This window comes from Bufo gargarizans, chromosome 4 (assembly GCF_014858855.1).
Source record: "Bufo gargarizans isolate SCDJY-AF-19 chromosome 4, ASM1485885v1, whole genome shotgun sequence".
Taxonomy (NCBI): Eukaryota; Metazoa; Chordata; class Amphibia; order Anura; family Bufonidae; genus Bufo; species Bufo gargarizans.
This window is the reverse complement of record NC_058083.1, coordinates 225159126-225184397: the sequence shown is the minus strand read 5'-3', so window position 1 is coordinate 225184397 and position 25272 is coordinate 225159126. Positions and strand designations below refer to the sequence as shown.

The 25272-nt window shown below is 43.8% G+C and overlaps 1 protein-coding gene across 1 annotated transcript in view; it reads right to left on the bottom strand.

Moving 5' to 3' along the window:
• Positions 1 to 25272, bottom strand: part of MCPH1 (microcephalin 1) — a 248096-nt gene that overhangs the window by 219126 nt on the left and 3698 nt on the right. Inside the window, exons 5-8 of the mRNA XM_044290211.1 lie at positions 24330 to 24444; positions 15783 to 15917; positions 14316 to 14402; positions 9382 to 10548 (exon numbers count right to left, since the gene is read on the bottom strand). Coding sequence (XP_044146146.1) covers positions 9382 to 10548; positions 14316 to 14402; positions 15783 to 15917; positions 24330 to 24444 — 1504 coding nt within the window. The remainder of the gene's footprint in view (positions 1 to 9381; positions 10549 to 14315; positions 14403 to 15782; positions 15918 to 24329; positions 24445 to 25272) is intronic.

Below are 25272 nucleotides of genomic sequence, written 5' to 3'. Positions count from 1 at the left end.
TGTTTTAGAGGGTAGAGTCCCGACCAAGTTTTCACCTCCAGTAGAATAGGAGATAATCCCAACTAAGATTGGGCCCCCTCTTGCCCTGGGCCCCATAGCAGTTGCCTGGTCTGCTGCTATGGTAGTTACGCCCCTGATGCCACCTATATTCTTAGATAATTTTTACAGGGGTGGTCTAGTTTTTTTTTTATGAAAAAAAAAAATATTTTGTAATTTTGTACAATTTTTAAATATAGTACCTCTAATAAAGGAACATATTGTCAAAAATGTTTCAATGGTAGACATGAAGGGCAGCATAAACTAGTGACCCATCCCTTCAGCAAAAGCGCTGGGTCGCTTTAATAGACAGCCATTTTCTTTTGTATTGAACAGCACTGGAGCTAATGAGTCTCGATATACATTAGGTTCCAGATCTCCCCGCCGATTGGAATAGGAAAAAATATGTTAATCGGCAGCTAGCCAGTGCCATAAATATCAGGACTCATTGACTCGTGCTATATAATAAATAGCTGCAGTGCCGGAGTCGTTCAATACAAAATTTTAGCATGGGGCACAAATACAAGTCACTTGATACAAATTTCAGAAATGTATAATGGTGGATTTACACCGCACAGTTGTTGGGTAGATCACTGGATACAAAAGTTACAAAAAACGTATTCCCAGTAATATGGCCTTGTAAATGTGTTACCAATCTTTCGCCTTTGCTCATTCATCGGATGGAACGATCTTTCATGCAGTACATTAAAGGGGTTGTCTGGGCTTTTTCTATTGAGGACCTAATAATGGTTCTACGGTCTCAGCCCAGTGCCGGATTCACAGCTACACTGCTCAGTAATATCTTCCATGTTGGTGCTGATTTTATGTGACAAGAGATTGTCAGCCAAAAGGCTGCACTGGGTCAATACCAGAGTTAAGCAGAGGTGAAGTCAGACAGTTGAGGGTCAAATTTGGTAAACAGGCACAGGTCGAGCATGGGAAATCAGAGTGGAGTATAGCACACCTTTGCAGAGACTAGCTAGCTACAATATTTATTGCTGACAGGTGCATTAAATTACCTTGGAAGGCTAGTAATGGGCTGGAGTTATTAGAGTGCGCACGCTCTTTAAATGCCAGACAGAACACTTAACATAGGGGCAATCATTGTTCAGTGGACACAGTAGCACTACTCTGGGGGCCATGTCCTCCAGGAACGAACAGAATGACATCAATGGACACAGACAGCCGAAACACTGGAGAGAAAGATTGGGTGAGTCCCGGTACCCAACGGGAGTAGGGACAGCACAGACTGCTGGCATCACAGACTGTTACTCTTTACCTGAATTTTAAACACTGCACTACACTAGTCAGAAATGCCTGCCTTTAAAAAGAAAGTTAGTACTCTGGGAAATGGTTCTTAGAACTGTATTATGGTGCTTAAAGTGGACCTTTCACTAGTTTAAAAAGTAACTATATCAGTGGGCAGAGCTGCGCCCAGGGGTCCCCCTGCTCTTACTAGTATGTCTGGGCGCCGCTCCGTTCGCCCGGTATAGGCTGCGGTGTCTGCAGCTCCTTCTTTTGTACCGGGCAGAGTTTTTGTATTAGGGTTGTCCCTTGCTGCAGCACTGGCCAATCGTAGCACACCACTGAGTCCAGGGAAAACAAAATGGTGGTGCTCACGTGGTTTAATAACAAGACCGCTTTCTCACCCATCCATGACCAGACCAGTACAACTATTTTTTAGCACCTGTGCAGAATAGCATGTGGCCGTAGATGGGTAAGAAAGCGGTCACATGATGAAACCAGGTAACTAACACCATATTGGTTGCCATGGATGGTGTGGCCATGGTGGTGGGCTGTTTACATAGCCTGTGGATGGGGAGTCGGGAGGCATTGTGAGAAGAAGCACAGGTAAGCTGAAAGGTTCCTATGTTTTTAATGTAGCACAGCATGGATTATATGCAGATTTAGCACATACTTCATCAGTGCCTTTAAGAAAGGTCCCAAAGTGCAGGTCTGAAACACTGCGTATGGGTGAATAAAGTGACCACCATCCCTCTTTTTCACTGAAGCTAAGATGCTGCCGAATTTTCAAGGTCAACTGTCCTGTACTCACAGGATCATTTAAGTATGGGTCAGTAGACCCACAGGCTGGAACTCACAGCATAATAGATGACTGATGCAGTGACTTTGGGTCAGTCTAATAAATGTGGCCGTCACGTGGACAGTTTTTCCTGGACCACTCATCGGTCTGAAATTAGCCCAAATTAAATTGTCCAGCTATCCGACGGCAGCATAAACTGGCGAGATATCCCGAGCAAAAAACATTTGGTCACTAACAGACCCAGTGGTTTTGTCAAAGAAAATTCTGTCAAAAAGTGACCTTTTTGAGCAAGCACCATATCCACAATAATTGTGCATCCTTTTGTATTTTTACTGGCAAGATAAAGTTTGAGCACCCCTGACCAAAAATACTGTTACTGTGCCCAGTTAAGCAAGTTGAAGATGCAGACACATTACCTTTGTATTTTAAGAAAAATCTTTTACATTTTCAAAATAAAAAAAGGAAACGGGTATGAAGCAAATCTTGGTTGGTTAGTACCTAGCAGCACCCCCTTTGGCAAGTATCACAGCTTGTAAACACTTTTTGCAGCCAGCTAAGAGGCTTTCAATTCTTGAGGGATTTTCATCCATTTTGCCTTGCAAAAGTCTTCCATTTCTGTGAAATTCCTGGACCGTCTTGCATGCACTGCTCTTTTAAGCTCTATCCACAGATTTGTAATGATGTTCAGATCAAGGGACTTTGAGGGTCATGATAAAACCTTCAGCTTGCGCCTTTTGAGGTAATCTATTATGGATTTTTAACTTCAGCTTTTTTACAGTTGGTGTTATGTTATGCTTCCAGAATTTACTTAAATTTTATTGAATTCATTCTTTCCTCTACCAGTAAAAATGTTCCCCTGTGCCTTTTCGCTACAACACAATCCCAAAGCATGATTGATCCACCCCCACGCTTAATAGTTGGAGGTGTTCTTTAATGAAATTCTGTAAACTTTTTTCTCCAAACATACCTTTGCCTATTGTGGCCAAAGAGTTCTATTTTAACCTCATCACTCCACAGGACTTATTTCCAAAATGCATCAGGCTTGTTTAGATGTTCTTTTACAAACATCTGATGCTATATTTTGTGGCAAGGACGCAGGGGAGGTTTTCTTCTGATGATTATTCTATAAAGGTCATATTTGTGCAGGCGTCCCTGAACAGTAGAAAAACGCACCACAACTCCAGTCTGCTAAATCTTCCTGAAGGTTCTTTGCAGTCAAGCGGGAGTTCTGACTTGACTTTCTAGAAATCCTACAAGCAACTGTCTCTGAAATTTTTCTTAGTCTTCCAGACCTTCTCTTAACCTCCACTGTTCTTGTTAACTGCCATCTTATGTAATTAAGAAATGGCAGTTAACAGGAACAGTGGGGGTTAAGAGAAGGTCTTTCAAGACTAAGAAAAATTCTTATGGCCTGCTCCTGCTTCATGGGCCTCAACCATTTTCTGATTGTTAGGCAGCTACTTAGAAGAACCCATGGCTGCTGTTTTTGGGACAATGTTAGAGGTGGCTGGGTATTTATAAATCTTTGACAATTGCATCACCTGACCTTTCCTAATGATGACTGTAAACAAGCCTGTTAACCCTAAGGGCTGCTTCACATGAGCAAGTAAATTGCGGGAATCACACTCTGTGTACGAGCGTGAGCCGCTGTTCTGGACTTGCAGGAAAGCAAGGCATTATCATGATTTATAATGCTGTGTGCTTCTGCTTGACCTTACTTCTACAGGATCAGAGTGACATAAAGCCATCAGTATTATCCTTTTGCAAGGAACTGGTTTCCTTTTTTCACTCAAAAATTGTGCAAAACCAAAATAATACACAGATATTGAAAAGTGTGTTTCATCTTTAACTTTATGCCTTTTGATATTCATTTCATTTTCAACTTGCTTAACTTTTCAAAGTAACAGCAATATTGACCAGGGGTGCCCAAACTTTTGCATGCCACTGTATGCCGCTCACACTATATATTTTTTTTTAAACAGGAGGAAATTAAAGAGATTAGCTTTTTGCCACAAAGACTGCTGGAAGATGTGCCAAATTTATTAAAGACGCCTGCCCCACATAGTTAATTCAGAAGACTGTATGAGGCGCCAGTCTTAATAAATAGTGTGTCCCAGGATTTGGCCAGTCTTGCAACTATGTGATTTAGATAAAACATTAAAATTTACTAGTAAGTCAGAGTGAATGATCAATTATCACATACAGAGATATGCGCAGGCAGTTGTCAATTCTCATTTCGCCTCTGAGAAGTGATGCTCAACTTTTCTTTTGCCAGTATGTCCAATCAATAAAAAAGTGGAATTATTATACTTTGCAGAGAAGGAAAAATATCAAGAAAACAAAATACCAGACTCTAAACTTACAAAACTAAAAAATGGCTTATTGTGTCAGGAGTGATTTTTTTTTGCACTATGTGATACCAGGTTAAAGGGGTTGTCTCCTTTCAGTAAACTGTATTTATCATGTCCATATTGTCTCCTTTGATGGCTTGATTCATTTTTCCATCACATTATATACTTTACACATATATAGGAAAAAGCACCCATCTATGCACTCTCCTGCAGTCCCAGCAAGCAGGGAGACTGGCGGTTTTTCCTATAATATGCAAGAACGACCACTGCTGCTGGATTACAGGGCGGTCGCAACCACGGAAACAAAAAGTATATGTGTTGGAAAAATCATGCCAGTAAATGAGGCAATATGGATCATCACAATACATTAGTAAGTGCCTTGTATTAACTTTCTCTACATGATAAATGCCACTTGCTGAGGTTAGACAACTACTTTAAAGCAAGAAGGGGAACAAAATCAGAACCAACGGGAGAAAAAAAAAAAATTGCGTACAAAGAAAGGGAAAAAGTTGTTACTATTTATTTTTAACAGTCGTCTTCATTTCTGGATCGCTCCATGGTCCTGCAGTCGCAAATGAACAGGCAGTTACTGGATTTCACAGCAATATATGAATACTTCCTTTGATACTAAATACCTCACATAAGGGGGGGGGGGGGGGGAATGGACCAAAGCTTGACAGATGGCCTGTTTTTTTTTTTGTTCAGCCTGAAACTCTATACGACAATTATTCAAGCATAATAGAGAAAAAAAATATGTTAACGCAAGCAATGCCATAAAAAATATATTCTGTTTTATTGGATATGAACACACAATTAAGAACAATATAATAAGATCTAGGAAAAAGAAGAGGTATCCGTGTGTATTTCACAGTACTATCACTCACTTTAACATGAGACGACGAGCAGCCAAACATTTGTTGTCAATCACTTCCACGTAAAACTATGCCCAGGGATCACCCAACCAATGTGGAATCGCGCACTTGTTGAACGCATCTTTTAATCATTATCAGCAGCACGATGTGCGACCCATGCAATTCTATGAGGAGAGGTATGTTGTATATCTGAAAGCCAAAATGACCACCTCTCTACTTTCTATATTGGCACGCCTGGTGGAAGTGTATCTTCCTATGTAAAAGGAGCCTTACTTCTGAACATTGTTTTACGAATTACACATTATTCTGTGCTGATCATAACTTACATCCTGTATTCTAATCCAGAGCTGGAATCACAATTCTGCTATTTGCTACTGGGCCCTGCCAGACATTCCTTGTATATAGCCCTCTGGACTGCACTGCATTCTGGGAGGGTCAGTAAGGATTACGCTCAGTGGCAGGGAAACAGCTGCAAAGCAAATAATGTACACTCCGTACAGACACTGAACAGGCAGGGACTGTCATTCAGAGCCTTAGGTCTCTTTCACACGAGCGTGATTTCCGCGCGGGTGCAATGCGTGACGTGAACGCATTGCACCCGCACTGAATCCTGACCCATTCATTTCAATGGGGCTGTGTACATTAGCATTGTTTTTCACGCATCAGTTCTGCGTTGCGTGAAAATCGCAGCATGTTCTATATTCTGCGTTTTTCACACAGCCCTGGCTCCATAGAAGTGAATGGGGGTGCGTGAATTAGGCCTCCTGCACACGACCGTTGTGTGCACCCGTGGCCGTTGTCCCGTTTTTTTTCGCGGACCCATTGACTTTCAATGGGTTCGTGGAAAAATCGGAAAATGCACCGTTTTGCAGCCGAGGCCGTGATCCGTGTATCCTGTCTGTCAAAAACATATGACCTGTCCTATTTTTTTGACGGACAACGGTTCACGGACCCATTCAAGTCAATGGGTCCGTGAAAGAACACGGATGCACACAAGATTGGCATCCGTGTCCGTGATCCGTGGCCGTAGGTTGCTTTCATACAGACGGATCCGAAGATCCGTCTGTATAAAAGCCTTTTCTGATCTAAGTTTTCACTTCGTAAAAACTCATTTCCGACAGTATATTCTAACACAGAAGCGTTCCCATGGTGATGGGGACGCTTCTAGTTAGAATACACTACAAACTTTGTACAAGACTGCCCCCTGCTGCCTGGCAGCACCCGATCTCTTACAGGGGGATATGATAGCACAATTAACCCTTTCAGGTGCGGCACCTAAAGGGGTTAATTGTACTATCATATTCCCCTGTAAGAGATCAGGGCTGCCAGGCAGCAGACCCCCCCCCCCTCCCCAGTTTGAATATCGTTGGTGGCACAGTGTGCGCCCACCATCGCCCCCCCTCCCTCCCTCCCTCTATTGTAATAAATCGTTGGTGGCACAGTGTGCCCCCACCATCGCCCCCCCTCCCTCTATTGTAATAAATCGTTGGTGGCACAGTGTGCCAACCACCATCGGGCCCCCCCCTTCCTCCCTCTATAGCTCTATAGCAGTAACAACATTGGTGGCAGTGTGCGGCCTCTCATTCCCCCCCCCCCCCCCCATCATTGCTGGCAGCGGAGTTCCGATCGGAGTCCCAGTTTAATCGCTGGGGCTCCGATCGGTAACCATGGCAACCAGGAAGCTACTGCAGCCCTGGTTGCCATGGTTACTTAGCAATAGTACAACAGTATAAGATTCATACTTACCTGCTTGCTGCTGCGATGTCTGTGAACGGCCGGGAGCTCCTCCTACTGGTAAGTGACAGTTCTTTAGCAATGCGCCGCACAGACCTTTCACTTACCAGTAGGAGGAGCTCCCGGCCGTTCACAGACATCGCAGCAGCAAGCAGGTAAGTATGAATCTTCTACTGTTGTACTATTGCTAAGTAACCATGGCAACCAGGACTGCAGTAGCGTCCTGGTTGCCATGGTTACCGATCGGAGCCCCAGCGATTAAACTGGGACTCCGATCGGAACTCTGCTGCCACCAATGATGGGGGTGGGGGGGGGGGAATGGGAGGCCGCACACTGTGCCACCAATGTTGTTACTGCTATAGAGGGAGGGGGGGGGGGGGGGCGATGGTGGTTGGCACACTGTGCCACCAACGATTTAATACAATAGAGGGAGGGGGGGGGGGGTGATGGTGGGCGCACACTGTGCCACCAACGATATTCAAACTGTGCCACCAACGATTTCTAACATTAGAGGGAGGAAGGGGGGGCCCGATGGGGGGCGCACACTGTGCCACCAACGATATTCAAACTGGGGAGGGGGGGGGGGGGGGGATCTGCCCCCTGTTGCCTGGCAGCCCTGATCTCTTACAAGGGAATATGATAGTACAATTAACCCCTTTAGGTGCCGCACCTGAAGGGGTTAATTGTGCTATCATATCCCCCTGTAAGAGATCGGGTGCTGCCAGGCAGCAGGGGGCAGTCTTGTACAAAGTTTGTAGTGTATTCTAACCTGAAGCGTCCCCATCACCATGGGAACGCCTCTGTGTTAGAATATACTGTCGGATCTGAGGTTCACGAAGTAGCTCATATCCGACAGTATATTCTAACATAGAGGCGTTCCCATGGTGATGGGGACGCTTCAAGTTAAAATATACCATCGGATTGGAGAAAACTCCAATCCGATGGTATAAAAGAACTCCAGACTTTACATTGAAAGTCAATGGGGACGGATCCGTTTGAAATGGCACCATATTGTTTCAACATCAAACGGATCCGTCCCCATTGACTTGCATTGTAATTCAGGACGGATCCGTTTGGCTCAGGACGGATGCCGGGCGCGGGCGCGTTTGATACAGGATGTCGGGCGCATGCGCAGTGCGGCGAAAGTAAGACGGCGCGTAGTACGCGCGGCAGCCGGGACCGCGCTCCTGCCGCCCTTTACTGCGCATGCGGCCGTTGAGCGCGGTCCCGGAATCGGATTTCGGCTGTCAGTCACAGAGGCAGGGGGCGGGGAGAGGGCCATGTAAGACGCCGAGGCCGCTGCCCCCGTGACTTCAAGCCTGACTTGAAGCACGGGGCAGCAGCTGAATATAACATCGATTTCTGACTGAGCATACATGCTGCAAAACTAACAAAAAGTGCATCAGGAAACGACTATACAGCACTATAAGGTACTGTAAACAGCTTAATAGGCGATTTTTGGGTGACAGGTTCCCTTTAAATTTTCCCCACTATGTGAATCCAGCTTTAGGACTAGTTCACACTTCAGTGATTTGATCAGCGATTTCCATCAGAGATTATGAACCAGGTGCAGGGCAGAAAACAGAACGGGTGCGGATCTTTCCCTTATACCTTATCGCTGTGTAGGCTCCACTTCTGGTTTTGGATCACAATCACTGAGCAAATCACTGAAGTGTTAACTAGACCTCAGGGGAGTGATGGCTAACCTCCAGTGCTCCATCTGTGGTGAAACTACAACTCCCAGCAAGCTCAATTCAGTTCTATGGAGTTCTGAGAACAGCCAAGCAAATGTGCATCTTGGGAGTTGTAGTTTTACCAAAACTGGAGTGGTTAGCCTTAGGATATATACACAAATGGCAGATCTGTTGCAGGAATTTCTGTGAGTGTCTCATTCACGAGAGTCAGGTTTGCAGAAATCCATGTGTTTGCCTTCAAAAAAAACTCTATTCAGGTGAATGGAACAGATTTTCAGTCAAAGAAATTTCTGTAACAAATCTACCAGAAAAAAATAATTCTTTAGATATTAGCTCCAGAAATCTTCTTGTAGACCCAAGTTCAGAAAACTGTCTGATGCCACGACTGAAAGATATCAAGTCACAAGAGGTCCCGTGAGACCTACAGCTCTGTCTTCCATGATAAGTGAATTACAAATACACTAAATACAGAAAAATGTCTGCTAGTTGTGGGCATGTCCACCATGCCTATCAGTTACACTGCCCCTTCATGTTATCAAGACATTGTCTAGACCACCTTCACCATCCATATGCCAGGTTCAATACTCAGCAGCAGATGAGGCGTCATACAATCGCTTACAACAAAGATAGTGATTACGAGGCTCACGTACTTGGCTGACATAGTTTCAACTCTTTTCCATGATCTGTGCCATTTGTCAGGTGTAAGGTCTCTTGAACACCAGGTGCATCTTGCAATTTTTTACATGGGGCTGGTGATATGGTGTTCTTCACAGAGGTCATCTCTGGCTTATTACCATTCTCAGCTAATTCAGATTTGCTTTCGCAGATAATGGCTTTAGACTTAGCAGGAACTAGAGACCGTTTTGTAGTGGATGACGCACATTTTCTGGGGCCTTCTGATGGGCTTGAAGCAGAAGGAGTTAATGAATGTATAGTTTTCCTCTTTTTGGCTGCGCAAGTTTCCTGCTGAGCAGCACCCATCGATCCTCTGCGTTTTCGGCAGTCCTTACCATTTGAAGTAAGTGGAGGGGGGCTGGGCGACCTTCTAGGTTCAATAGTCAGGGAAAATGGACTCAGTTTGCTTTGACGGTTATTTAAATCTGAGGAAGTGAAAAAGTCTTCAAAATTAGAAAAAGTGTCAGCAGAGTCTGCATTGCATGATGACAGACGAGGTTTGACCTTCACTGCTTTATCTTTGGCACAGGAAATTGGGACTTCAGATTTTGAGCTGCGACGACCCGTTTTCTTAGACTTTTCCTTTTCATGACACAATGCTATAAGCCTATTTGCCATCGATGAATAGTCCAAGCCTGAGATTTTGCCTTTTTCAGAGGCAGTCTCAGAAAATGCATCACTCCCACTATCACTGCCCATTATGTTATGAGCAGCTTTCACTTTATTATCGGACTTCAGGTTCTTACGAGAAATTTGTATTGCAGAGTTGGTAGTTTCCCTGGCCATAGCATCGAAGCCGAGTTTACAAACAGCGTTATTTGCCATAGGTGTAAAATCGAAGTCTGGGTCATCATTTATGGTAACTAGTGTTGGACGATCACTTGCGTTTGTGCCACCAGCAGGTTTGAACAAACTTGATTTCCGACACTTTGCCCGAGTTCCTGATCGCCTCATTACTCTTTGAGGACTAGATTTCCGGCCGTCAGTTCTTTGAGGTGATAGACTTGACTTTGAACCAACTGAATCATCTGGGTCTTCCTTAACCACATGGATTTTATTGTACTTTGGAGTGCTGGGAACACTGCCTTCCCTCACCGGAAAAAGTTCATCATAGCTAGCGTTAAGACAGCCGGAGTCATCCTCTATATATAAAAAAAAAAAAAAAAAAACAGAACACAAATTAAACAAGAAAAAGGGTTGACATGCAACAACTTTATAAAAAAAAAGAAAAAAAAAAGAAAAAGAAAATTAGCAGTTAGAACTTTATCACTCGACTGCTCACCACAACACAGCTCATCTTTCTTTTCCAATTACCGTATTTTTCGCCGTATAAGACGCACTTTTTCTTCCCCCAAAATGGGGGGAAAATGCCCCTGCGTCTTATACGGCGAATGCAGCCAGTTTTACATCGCTGGCAGCGATGTAAAGCGAGCGGGGACTCTGGGAGGGACTGGGAGGAGGAGCTGGGGCCGGCAATAGCGGCGGGGCGGTGCAGTCACTGTACTAAAGGCCCGCCCCGCCGCTCCGGTGTACTAATAAAATATGTCATATTCAATTAATGGTTATTAAATATGCCCCTTTATGCCTAATAGTACCTTAAATCCTAAGCGCATCCGTACAATGCAGGCCGGGCGGGCGGCAGCGTAACTCCCTGATGTCACGTGCCTGCGCCGCCTACTTTATGAATGAAGCAGGCGGCGCAGGCAAGTGACGTCAGTGAGACGCGCCGCGCCGGCTGCCCGGCCTGCCGGCATTGTACTGAAGCGCTTAGGATTTAAGGTACTATTAGGAATAAAGATGCATATTTAATAACCATTAATTAAATCAGACATATTATATTAGTATACTGGAGCGGCGGGGGATCTGTGGATGGCACAGTTATGGGCTGGGAGGGTCTGTGGATGACACTTGTATAACAGTGCCATCCACAGATCCCCCCCTGTAACAGTGCCAGCCACAGATCCCCCCATAACAGTGTCTGCCATCCACAGTTCCCCCATAACAGTGTCCGTCATCCACAGATCCCCCCATAACAGTGTCCGTCATCCACAGATCCCCCATAACAGTGTCCGTCATCCACAGATCCCCCCATAACAGTGTCCGTCATCCACAGATCCCCCCATAACAGTGTCCGTCATCCACAGATCCCCCCCATAACAGTGTCCGTCATCCACAGATCCCCAGTAATAGTGCCATCCACAGACCACCTAGTTCCAAACCCACAGCACACCTTTTGGTTAAAAAATTTTTTTTTCTTACTTTCCTCCCCAAAAACCTAGGTGCGTCTTATACGCCGGTGCGTCTTATACGGCGAAAAATACGGTAGGTTTCTCTTGCTTTTATCTAAAAAAAAAAACCCTCTCACCTGCTCTGGTCGTCCTGTGGTGCATCTCAGTCCCTCCCTGGCCCAAAGTATGATGTGCTGACTGCCCAAACGTCACCACTGCCAGCAAATTAGTGGACCCAGTGGCTACAATTAGCTGTCACACTTCAAGAACCTGGACAACCTAAGTGAGTAGGTGAATGTCTTGGTTTTTCTGTTGTTTTTAATTCCTTTATAAACAGGTGTGAACAACTCTCAGGAGTAGCCAATACATAAAAAAATCTGTTAAAACTGCATACATGGCGCTCTATCACAACTACACAAGATTCCAATGGTACCTTTGTTGTATTCTTCTGACTTTCACCAGCTGAAAAAACATTGTATCTATATGCAAATGAGAGCTCGCAAGTGCCCAGGGGCGGATTCTCGTTGTAGGTGCCCAGGCTGCTCTGCCTTCTTTTCATATTACCCCTCCCCAGCCTCTTGCTGGTCCCGCCCTATAAGGCTGTTTCATCATCCCACGTACCGGCCGAGATCCAGCGTGTGCGCAGTTCACCGCCGGCCCTGGCATACACACTATGATGCCCATTGAGGGGAGCGGCATCGCTTCATGTTGTGAGCATGCACCGGTGGACCAGAAGCAAGCAGAGAGACTGGAGGCAAGCCGAGCAAGAGAAAGGTAAGTATATCCACATCGCAGTGTGCATGCCCGGGCCGGCGGTGAACTGCGCACACACCGGATCTCGGCCGATACTCGGGATGAGGGTACTGGGGAGGGGTAATCTGAAAAGAAGGCAGAACAGCCTGGGCACCTACAACAAGAACCCCGCCCCTGGGCACTTGCGAGTCCTCATTTGCATATAGATAAAACTATGTTTTTTCAGCTGGTGAAAGTCAGAAGAATACCACAAAAGGTACCATTGGAATCTTGTGTAGTTGTGCTAGAGCGCCACGTAAGCAGTGTATATTGTCAAATTGTGGTGACAGACTCCCTTTAAGTCTCACTTTTTGGACTTTGGTTTATTGACTGATCACTAAAATGTCAGTTTGGCTCCTGGATAAGTCCAACTTGCTTACAAAGTAGTTTTTCTTTAACAGATTTATTATAAAACCAATATAAGAATCCTTTAATAAAAAACTTTACAGCAAGGTCACTTTAGGAACCATGTGAATCAGTTTGTGCATTTTTCTCTCTTTACATCTTATTTCCTACTTACATAAGAAGTCCTTTTATAACCTGCAGTAAAATTAACTTAATATCTGGTGGAGAACATACTGTAACATTTTCCAGACTAGTGAAGAGATGCAAGACACCATTTTTAGCTTTACACTGTGCCCATTCCCAAGTACCATATCGCTCATCTTACGTCTTTCTTTGTATCTTAAAACGGACATGACTAAAAGCTCTATTTTCAGTTACTAATCTACTCTACCGCTTCAATCACTCGAAGTGAAACATTTTCAGTTCCTCAAACTAATAGCTTGGGGCTATCTGAATCTTTTGAAATCAGGCTCTCACATATCAGGTACTCACAAATAACATTCTCGAAATTCTGACCGGAGTGAATGCTGAGATATCAAACAACCATGCAGGTCCATAAAATCCTTCAAGAGCTCACGAGGTTGAAATAGTGCCCCAAGAAAAGTCTGGGTGTCATGACATATGGGCTGTGATCTTGTAACCATCTATCAAACTGTACCTGAATGCTAACCTTTGGTATATACAGGTAGTACCAATAGGTAGTATAGGTAAAACTCGAAAAATTTGTATATCGTGCAAAAGTTCATTTATTTCAGTTATGCAACTTAAAAGGAATTGCATTAATACAACTTAAAATTAGAATTTTGTGAAAAGGTTCAATAATCTAGGTTCAAAAGTGTCACACCCTAGTCAGCTAACTAATCCGTATCCCCTGAGCAAAGGGTGCCTGAGATTGTGACTTTGGGGTTTCATAGGCTGTAAGCCATAATCATCCAAATTATAACAAATAAAGGCTTGAAATATCTCGCTTTGCGTGTAATGAGTCTCTCATATGTTAGTTTCACCTTTTAAGTTGCATTACTGAAATAAATTAACTTTTGCACGATATTCTAATTTTTCAAGTTTCACCTGTAGTCCTAACTCGTGCCAAAACACATTACCCTTTCTTTACACAAGATCCTCGATCCTAGAATAAAAGTATGTTTTATGGCAGACATAAAAGTGCCTATACTGAGGACAAACCTTGTATGTATGTCATTTCTAGGTAAATATACAATCTGAAACGACTTGACCTTAATGGGTTGTCCGCATTTGTAATATTGCTGACCTATCCTTAGAATAGGTCATCAATATCAGTGTAGGGGCGACTCATAGCACTCCACAACGATCAGCTGTTTGAAGAGAACGCATTGCTCGTACAAGCACTGCCTTCTCTTTACCGTTTACCTGCTCCCTGTTGACACTGCAGTGGCGAGCAGGTGTCATTACAATTCTGCTGTGCCCATTCACTTCAATGGGACGGCTTCTTCTCATTCAATAGTGAGGAAGAGGATCACTGGAAAGTCTGCATGAGCATTGTGATGACATTCAGCATTTTGACATACCGTGTGGAGAGTCCGTTCTGCCAGAAGGAGTATTTCCAAGTGACGGTTTCAGTGATGAAAAATCAAATGTTTGTGACATTTGAGAAGCTGTAGAAGAAAAACAAACAATTATGGTTCTATAATAACCACTTAGACGTGCATATACCTACTTCGATTACTAAATGTGGCCATCAACACTTGAAAGCAAGAGTGAGGAGAGAACAAAAAGCTAACCAGACACCGCAGCTAAGCAGTGCTACTGAACGCAGCTTTGAAAAGTCCAGCTACTTCATATTAACATCTGTCTCTATCGCCTGCATTTCCAAAAATGGCAGCTGGTAACGATAAAACCTTTTGTATTTATCACTACCTTCTCAGGTCTTATTTTTCTAGAATATTTTGTGCATATATAAATATATATGCATTTGAGTATTATCAATACATCCCGGTTATATAGCATGGCACAGTAACCTGGGATAGGATGGGACTGTATAAATGAAGAGCTTAACATCCTGCTTTCCAAAAAACTTAATTTTTCAATTCACAAAGTAGGGGCTTTTTTTTGGGGGGGGGGGGGGATAAATTGTACTTTTTTCCATCATTTAATATTCCATACAATAAACTGGAATTTTTTTTATAAAGGAGTAACTGCCGTTTAATTTTTTTTGCTGATGTGTAGGGACAGTGACAAGGAACATTTTTGTACTTTATTTAGGGAAAACATTTATTTTTAGTAGAAAACTGGCATTCAAATGTCCCTTAGCAGCGCTCTTTCAAATGAGGGTTGCTAAGGGCCATCCGTCTTCTATCAGCATAGAAGAGACAGGCTGTGCGGGAGCTGTGGGCCTCTGCCTGCCCTGCTCCCTCACAGCCTGGTGGGCACAGGAGCCTAATGTGTTACATATACATAGTGTTATATAAAACGGTAGAGGAACATTTTAAATTTTTTTCTAACCGCTTTCCACTACATTTTATACCATAATTAACTGTGGCATTGGAAAGTACAACTTGTCCTGCAAAAAATAAGCCCTCATGCAGCTATGTGAACGGAAATATAAAAAAGTTATGGCTCAAGGAATACAGGGAAGAAAAATGAAAACGTAAAATCAGAAAAAAAAACTCCAGTATCCTAAGGGTTAAAAGATTTATTAAAGCTTTAGACAACTTTTTACATTGGGCCAATGCCGGAGGCGGCGAGTGAAATTGCAGTGACAATTGGGGACAAGTAAGCACTGAGGCTGCGTGTCTGACGTGTAAAATTGCAGGTGGTGTCAGCTCAGCTCCTGAGTTAGAACCATCTTTATAGACCCAAAATCCGCCATACAAGTATGGGAGATCTCGGGAAGGGGTTAACGGGTTGTCTCATCAGAGATATCCACTTTAAAAAGGCTGCCACCAGTGGGTCCCTTCAAGTACAACTGTAAGCAAACTCCAGACATAAAAGTAAGAAACATACTTTCAGAAGCCACCACTGCAATTGTTTTCTACCTGTAGGAGATAAATTCTCTCTTTTATGCTTCATCTCTTGTACTCTTCTTTCCATGGCATTGCAGCGATCTGCGACCACTGCTTTAGGGCTGTACAGCAAGGTCCCATCATCATCAAATGATAAAAGAGGGATATCTGTGAAGGGAGGGAGAGCAAGTCAGAAATGATACGTTAATACGGTAAAATCCTTTACTCTGGGCATATTAGATGGGTTTTACGGGATAGTAACGCTGACGCGCTGTCCTCAGATGTCACGGACCAGACACACCACGCCCCTGCCGATGAGCCCTTTTAGGCTAGGTTCACACGGCAAAGATCTGCAGTGTAAAAAGCAGCAGCCGTTCAAGGCGCTGATCTGCCTGTGTGTGCAGCGCGTTTTTGGCAGCAGAGACGCTGCCAAAAACATACACAAAAATGGCAGCTATTTTAGCCCATTAAATTCAACTAAAATCCTCTTCAAATAAGTAACATGCCACTTCTGTAGTGGATTGCAAATCAGTGGAGGAAAAAAACCTTTGCCATGCGAACATGGTGGCATTTTCCCCATTGAAGTCAATGGGAACCTGTTCATGGCATTTCGGCTGCAGAATACACCACGGGGAACTAAATCCACGTTGGAGTAGATCAGGTGCTGCATTCAGCGTGTAGTGGATGGGGCCGGTTACTGCAGCACTGATCCCAGCTTCATCCACTACACAAATAACAGACTTGGGTAGTTCCAGCGCTATGCTGAAACCGCCAATTGCCAGGAATGCAGGGTGATGCACCCCCATCGATCAGATATTGATGGACTAAAACCCTTTAAAGTGAATGTCACCGAAATTATTTTCTGACAATTAAAACCAGAAGAGAAAAACATCTCCTTTTTATCTAATCTGTTTTTACTTTATGATTGCAGATTTTTTTATCCTAGTTCCTGAACATGATAATGGGGGCGGCCATCTTTCATGAGCTGTTCTTACCGCATTTAGAGGATTGCTTTACAGCAGCCAAATGGGCCAAAGACACAATGGTCTGGGGGGGACGTCATTGACTACTAAGGGAGAGTTTTCTAGGCATGTTCTGTGACCTGTGCAGAGGTCAGGAGGGAGTAGATAAGCTGTGATACCACCTATTGTGAACAATGGAAATATACCCCTGCGTCTTATGGGGGGAATACTAATACTACATAATGGAAGCGCTCATTAGTACCGGAGGACCAGGAAGCGGTGAAGGTTCTGTACTCACTGCTTCCTGGTCCTTGGCTGTGCAGTGGCTGCGCACAGCATGAGGTAGCTCTGCGATGGGTTCACAGCACAGCCGACAGAAGGAGGAAGAAGATCACGAGCGGTGAGGAGCGGCGGCCATCCAGGAGCAGGAGAGGTAAGTGTTTTTTTATTTTATAAAACATGAGGCTGCTTGGGGCTGATCTGATATGGGAGGGGGGCTGCATATGAGAGGCATAAGGCTGATACTGGGGGCTGATAAGAGGCATAAGGACTGATACGGGGGCTAATGAGAGGCATAAGGACTGATACGAGGGCTAATGAGAGGCATAAGGGCTGATACGAGGGCTAATGAGAGGCATAAGGGCTGATACTGGGAGCTGATAAGAGGCATAAGGGCTGATACTGGGGGCTAATGAGAGGCATAAGGGCTGATACTGGGGGCTAATGAGAGGCATAAGGGCTGATACTGGGGGCTAATGAGAGGGACAAGGGCTGATACTGGGGGCTAATGAGAGGCATAAGGGCTGATACTGGGGGCTAATGAGAGGCATAAGGGCTGATACTGGGGGCTAATGAGAGGCATAAGGGCTGATACTGGGGGCTAATGAGAGGTAAAAGGGCTGATACTGGGGGCTAATGAGAGGTAAAAGGGCTGATACTGGGGGCTAATGAGAGATAAAAGGGCTGATACTGGGGGCTAATGAGAGGTAAAAGGGCTGATACTGGGGGCTAATGAGAGGTAAAAGGGCTGATACTGGGGGCTAATGAGAGGTAAAAGGGCTGATACTGGGGGCTAATGAGGCATAAGGACTGATATTGGGGCTAATGAGAGGCATAAGGACTGATATTGGGGCTAATGAGAGGCATAAGGGCTGATACTGGGGGCTAATGAGAGGCATAGGGGCTGATATGGGGGCTGATGAGAGGCATGGAGGTTGATGAAAGGCATGGGGCTGTTATCTGAGGTCGGATTGGGGGTCATTTACAGTGGGGTGTGAGCTAACTTCTGATTGGGAGTCTGATCTGAGGTCTTATTGGGGTCTTATTAACATTGGGGGGGTCTGATTGGTGGTCTGACCTGAGGTGTAATGAAAAATATTTTTTTCTTATTGTCCTCCTCTAAAACCTAGGTGCGTCTTATAGGGTGAAAAATACTGTAAATATTGACATGGAAAATTAAAAACATCACCAAAAATTCTTTAAAAATATGTAAAAACTTTTTTTCTAATCAATATGTAATTTTCTGAAGACAACAGCTCAAAATACAATGCTGATATATGCTACTATCATATTGCTTTTTAGAATGTTCTTCCAATTGGAGATAACAAGGGGAGAAAAACAGAACTGGATCGCACATCCACAATGCTATGCTTTGATCTAATCAAACTCGTTTCTCAGCGCTATAATAAAGTGTACAGCCCCCCATACTGCATGCTGTACAAGAGGCATTAGTGTACATTTTGATCAAAAGGCATAAGCCCACTCGCCACGCCAAGGTCTCCTTTTTGAGTGGGACCTACTCTGACAAAAAGGCGCAGCACAATGCGGTGACAAAGCGGCACTGCCCTAGTAGGCGGCGGGACCCAGGAGTCAAAGAGCAACCCTGCTGTCTGACAATGCCACCCATGGCACTGAGTCCCACCAACCCACCAGTACAGCACCACAAAAACAAAGACCACCACGCAGTACTGCACCATGTGAACAGTTGTCTAACACAACATGTTCTTTGCTATTAGGAGCTGCAGGTCATTGACCACTTCTCTGCAGACTTCTGTGATTAAAACCACCTGTGCCGAATGGGAGGAGTGCTGATACCAGTAGTAAAGAGTCAACATCCATATATCTAGGGGAGAAAACCAGAACTGGATCGCACATCCACAATGCTATGCTTAGATCTAACTAAACTGGCTTCTCAGTGCAATATTAAAGTGTACAGCCCCCCATTCTGCATGCTGGCGTGGTGAGTGGGCTTATGCCTTTTGATCAACATGTACACTAATGCCTCTTGTACAGCATGCAGTATGGGGGGGCTGTACACTTCAACATGGCGCTGAGAAGCGAGTTTAGTTAGATCTAAGCATAGCATTGTGGATGGGCGATCCAGTTCCGTTTTTCTCCCCTTGATATATACTTCTAATTGGATATACCGTCTGTAGGCCTTCTGGATCTGGTTTTGTAAAATTTACCATTATTGTAAAGCTCACTTCACTGTATGATTTATATAAAAATTCCAGTAGCAATAGCTTATGTGCAGAAAGTTTCTTTAACCCCTTAGCGCAGAACGCCGTACATGTACGGCGGGGGATGCATTGCCAGAATGCATTCCGCCTTACATGTACGGCAGGATGATCGGGCGGGCACCGGAGCGGTGCGCACCCGATCACTGCAGGGGTCCGGCAGTCCCTGGTAGCCGGGCCCCTGCTGTATCCGACGGCATCGCTGTTTACAGCGATGCCGGCGGATTAACCCTTTCTATGCCGCGGTCCGCGCTGACCGCGACATAGAAGTTGTTTGCGGCGGGTGAGTGATCGCATCGAGTCCCCGCGCTGCTGTGGCGGGGACCCGATGCGTGACAAGGCAGCCCGATGCCGTGCAGAGGCTGCCCAAATGCCCTGCGCGGCATCGGGAACTGCCTTCTACGGGAGCCGAGGAGATCCAGCCTCAGGCTGCGTCTCCTAGGCAACCTGTTAGTGTATGACTCAGTGTCATACACTAACAGGCAGTGCATTACAATACAGATGTATTGTAATGCATTGCAGAGAGGATCAGAGTGGGATAGAAATAAAGTTTTAAAAAAAAGTAAAAAAAAAAGTGTTTGGAATAAAAAAAATAAAGTTTCAAGTAAAAAAAAAAAAAAAAAACTGCCACATTCCCCTGATTTTCTAATAAAAAATTGAAAAAAAAAAGAAAAAACACACATATTAGGTATCGCTGCGTCCGTAACGAACGGCTCTATAAATATATTACATGATCCACCCCATCCGATAGGCACCATAAAAAATAAAAACTGTGTATAAAAAAGCCATTTTTGTCAACTTACATCACTAAAAGTGCAACACCAAGCGATCAAAACGGCGTATGCCCCCCAAAATTGTACCAATCTAACCGTCACCTCATCCCACAAAAAATGAGCCCCTACATAGTACAATCGCCCAAAAACTGAAAAAACTATGGCTCTCAGACTATGAAGACACTAAAACATTATTTTTTTGTTTCAAAAATGAAATCATTGTGTAAAACTTAAATAAATAAAAAAAATATTTATATATTGGGTATTGACGCGTCCGTATTAACCTTCTCTATAAAAATATCACATGACCTAATCCCTCAGGTGAATACCGTAAAAATAAAAAATAAAAAACGGTGTAAAAAAAGCCATTTTTTGTCATCTTACATCACAAAAAGTGTAATAGCAAGCGATCAAAAAGTCATACGCACCCCAAAATAGTGCCAATCAAATAGTCATCTCATCCCGAAAAAAATGAGCCCCTACACAAGACAGTCGCCCAAAAAATAAATAAAACTATGGCTTTCAGAATGTGGAGACACTAAAGAATCATATTTTTTTTTCAAATGCTTTGTTATGTAAAACTGAAACAACCAACCAAAAAAGTTGTCATATTTGGTATTGTCGCGTCCGTGACAACCTGCTCTATAAAAGTACCACATGATCTAACCTGTCAGATGAATGTTGTAAATAACAAAAAATAAAAATGGTGCCAACACAGCAATTTTTTGTTACTTTGCCTCACAAAAAGTGTAATATAGAGCAACCAAAAATCATATGTACCCTAAAATAGTACCAACAAAACTGCCACCCTATCCCGTAGTTTCTAAAATGGGGTCACTTTTATGGAGTTTCTACTCTAGAGGTGCATCAGGGGGGGCTTCAAATGGGACATAGTGTAAATAAACCAGTCCAGCAAAATCTGCCTTCTAAAAGCCACACGCCGCACCTTTCCCTCTACGCCCTACCGTGTGCCCGTACAGTAGTTTACGGCCACATATGGGGTGTTTCTGCAAACGACAGAATCTGGGCAATAAATATAGACTTTTGTTTGGCTGTTAACCCTTGCTTTGTTACTGGAAAAAATGGAGTAAATAAAAAATTTTGAAAAAAAATTTAATTCTCGAATTTCATCTCCATTTGCCAATAACTCTTGTGGAACACCTAAAGGGTTAACAAAGTTTGTAAAACCAGTTTTGAATACCTTGAGGGGTTTAGTTTCTTAGATGGGGTCACTTTTATGGAGTTTCTACTCTAGGGGGGCTTCAAATGGGACATGGTGTAAATAAACCAGTCCATCAAAATCTGCCTTCTAAAAGCCACACTTTTTTGCAATTTCTATTCTAGAGGTACAAGGGGGGGGGGGGGGCTTGAAATGGAACATGGTATAAACAAAACCAGTCCTGCAAAATCTGCCTTGCCAAAACCCATATGGTGTTCCCCTCCTTCTATGTCCTCCCGTTTGGCCAAACAGTAGTTTACGACCACATATGGGGTGTTTCTGCAAACTACAGAAGCAGGGCAACCCATTTTGAGTTTTGTTTGGCAGTTAACCCTTGTTTTTTTCCAGGAAAAAATTGATTATATTGGAAAATTTTCCCAAAAATCAAAATTCTTAAAATGTATGTCTTTTTGCCATGAAGTCTTGTGGAAGACCTAAAGGGTTAAAAAAGTTTGTAAAAACAGTTTTGAATACCTTGAGGGGTGTAGTTTCTAGAATGGGGTCATTTTTGGGAGGTTTATATTATCTAAGCCTCACAAAGTGACTTCAAACCTGAACTGGTCCATAAAAAGTGGGATTTTGAAGATTTCTGAAAAATTTCAAAATTTGCTTCTAAACTTCTAAGCCTTGTAACATCCCCAAAAAATAAAATATCATTCCCAAAATGCTATAAACATGAAGTAGACATATGGGGAATGTAAAGTCATCACAATTTTTGGGGGTATTACTATGTATTACAGAAGTAGAGAAACTGAAACTTTGATATTTGCTAATTTTTTCAAATTTTTGGTAAATATGGTATTTTTTTTATGCATAAAAAAAATACTTTTTTTACCTTAATTTTAGCAGTGTCATGAAGTACTATATGTGACGAAAAAACAATCTCAGAACGGCCTGGGTAAGTCAAAGTGTTTTAAAGTTATCAGCACTTAAAGTGACACTGGTCAGAATTGCAAAAAATGGCCTGGTCCTTAAGGTGAAATAGGGCTGTGTCCTTAATTAACAACAGTGCAGATTATTTTATTAGGGTGGATTCACATGAGCAGGCAGTGTACCTTAAAATATTGCACGTTTTTACAGTGTGTTTCTACTGTACTAACTGAAACCTTAAAGTGGCTGTCTGCTTTTTACGGTTAATGACCTATCCTGAGGATAGGTCATCAATATCAAATCCGCTGGGGTCCAACTCTGCCAAACACAGCGCTGCCTTCACTGCTCTGTTTACCTGCTCGCCACAGCAATTTCAGAGGTGAGCAAGTGTAATTACAAGTATGGCGTGCCCATTCACTTCTATGGGACGGCTCCATCTGTTCAAGTGATTACTACGGTCCAGTCCCATAGAAGTGAATGGGGACGCCATACTTGTAATTACACCTGCTCACCTCTGAAATTGCTGCGGCGAGCAGGTAAACAGAGCAGAGAAAGCAGCTCTCACATGAGCGCTGCTTTCTCTTCAAACAGCTGACAAGCGAGGGTGCCAGGAGTCGGATCCCCGCCGATCTGATATTGATGACCTATCCTGATGATAGGTCACCAATAGTAAAAAGCAGACAACCCTTTTAAATATTGCATATGTGTTTCGGCTGTACAAGCTGAAACCTCCATAAAATGGCGGTGTTGCAGAAAGTGTGTGGTGAACACTACCTGCTGTGTGAATACACCCATAACGGTGTTGCCCACCATTCATACTTACCTGCCCTTCACCATTTGGTACTGGCTTTATGCCTCCAGCCATCTTCACTGCAATTCGTCCCCACATGAAAACTTCTGACACAGACAGGGTCAGGTGTGCGGCTGCAGCCAATGACTGGCCTGAGCGGCAACATGACACCAAGCAGCACGTAACCCAGCAGTGACGCGCTGTTTGGGGACACATCACTGTTGAGGCTAGTCATTTCCAGCTAGTTACACGCAGGGACCAAAGTGTAGTAAAGACAGCAACAGGACCTATGGAGATGGAACTGATCGTAGGGGAGCAGGTGAGTATGTTTCCCTCCACAGATCTGGTGGGATGGGGTGAATCTAAAAAAAGCTATTCAATCATGGACAACCCCTTTAGGCTCCTTTCACACGGGCGAGTTTGCCGTGCGGGTGCGGTGAACGCATTGAACCCGCACTGAATCCTGACCCATTCATTTCTATGGGGCTGTGCACACGAGCGGTGATTTTCACGCATCACTTGTGCGTTGCGTGAAAATCGCAGCATGCTCCTCTTTGTGCGTTTCTCACGTAACGCAGGCCCCTTAGAAATGAATGGGGTTGCGTGAAAATCGCATGCATCCGCAAGCAAGTGCGGATGCGGTGTGATTTTCACGCATGGGTTCTAGGTGACAGTCTATTCACTGTATTGTTTTCCCTTATAACATGGTTATAAGGGAAAATAATAGCATTCTGAATACAGAATGCTTAGTATAATAGTGCTGGAAGGGTTAAAAAAAATAAAAAAGTTAACTCACCTTCTCCTCTTGATCGCGTTGATCCCAGTCGGTCTCTTCTTTAGCTGTGGGCTAAAGGACCTGTGGTGATGTCAGATCACATGCTCCATCACCATGGTGATGAACCATGTGATTGGAGCAAGTGATCTGACATCACCACAGGTCCTTTAGCCCACAGCTAAAGAAGAGACTGACCGGGATCTACGCGATCAAGAGGAGAAGGTGAGTTAACTTTTTTATTTTTTTTAACCCTTCCAGCACTATTATACTAAGCATTCTGTATTCAGAATGCTATTATTTTCCCTTATAACCATGTTATAAGGGAAAATAATACAATCTTCAGAACATCAATCCCAAGCCCTAACTTCTGTGAAGAAGTTCGGGTTTGGGTACCAAACATGCACGATTTTTCTCACACGAGTGCAAAACGCATGACAATGTTTTGCACTCGTGTGGAAAAATCGCGCATTTTCCCGCAACGCACCCGCCTCTTATCCGGGCAAAAAACATGACGCCCGTGTGAAAGAGGCCTTACTGTGCTATATACATTTCAAAACCTGGGGGCTTGAGAGAACCTGGCTTTAGCTTTCCATTGTGTTGGATTGTCCGTCCTCTCAGCTGTAATCATGAAAGAGTATTTGTCAGACCAGCACAAAGAAGAGGGAGTAAACTCACCAATAGATGCTTTTTGGTCATCGAGGCGCTTACACATTTTATCAAATTTTTTTGCAAGTCGCTTGTCATTTTCGGGGGTTTTTTCAACAAAGTCCTTGGGCTGCATACATTTTCTCTGTAAGAATAGAAAGATATTTGGTACACTTTTCAAGGAATCCATAGCCAGCTATCATTTAAGCAAGAACCATAGAACTCTTTGCATCTAAATCGATGCAGAAAGGAAAAGCGAACTGGACACAAAACATTCACACTCACCATTACCAGTAAGGCCCCTTTCACACGAGTGAATTTTCCGTGCGATGCGTGATGTGAACGCATTGCGCCCGCACTGAATCCGGACCCATTCATTTCAATGGGTCTGTGTACATGTGCGTTGTTTTTCACGCATCACTTGTGTGTTGCGTGAAAATCGCAGCATGTTTTATATTCAGCGTTTTTCATGCAATGCAGGCCCCATAGAAATTAATAGGGAACGCGTAAAAAAATCGCATCGCATCTGCAAACAAGTGCGGATGAGATGCGTTTTTTAATGGATGGTTTCTAGGAAATGTTGTTTGTAAACCTTCCGGTTTTTTTTTTGCGCGTGATAAACGCATCAAAACGCATTGCACCCGCGCGGTAAAAACTGAACACAATCGCAGGCAAAACTGAATAAATTTGCTTGCGAAATCGCGTATTTTTAACTGAACGCATCCGGACCTAATCCGTAACGCTTGTCTGCAAGGGGCCCAAGAAGGATTCCCAGGCTAAGTTCGTCTTATAAAGGGGTATTCCAGGATTTTTGTATTGATGGCCTGGATAGACTATCAACATCCGAGGCAAAGGTCCTACACCCCACTGATCAGCTGTTCACGAGTAGCGGACAGAGCGATTACTACAGTGCTGCTCCCATTCACTTCAGTTTGAGATTTGCTGTAGTAACCAGCTGGATGGAGCTGTGTGG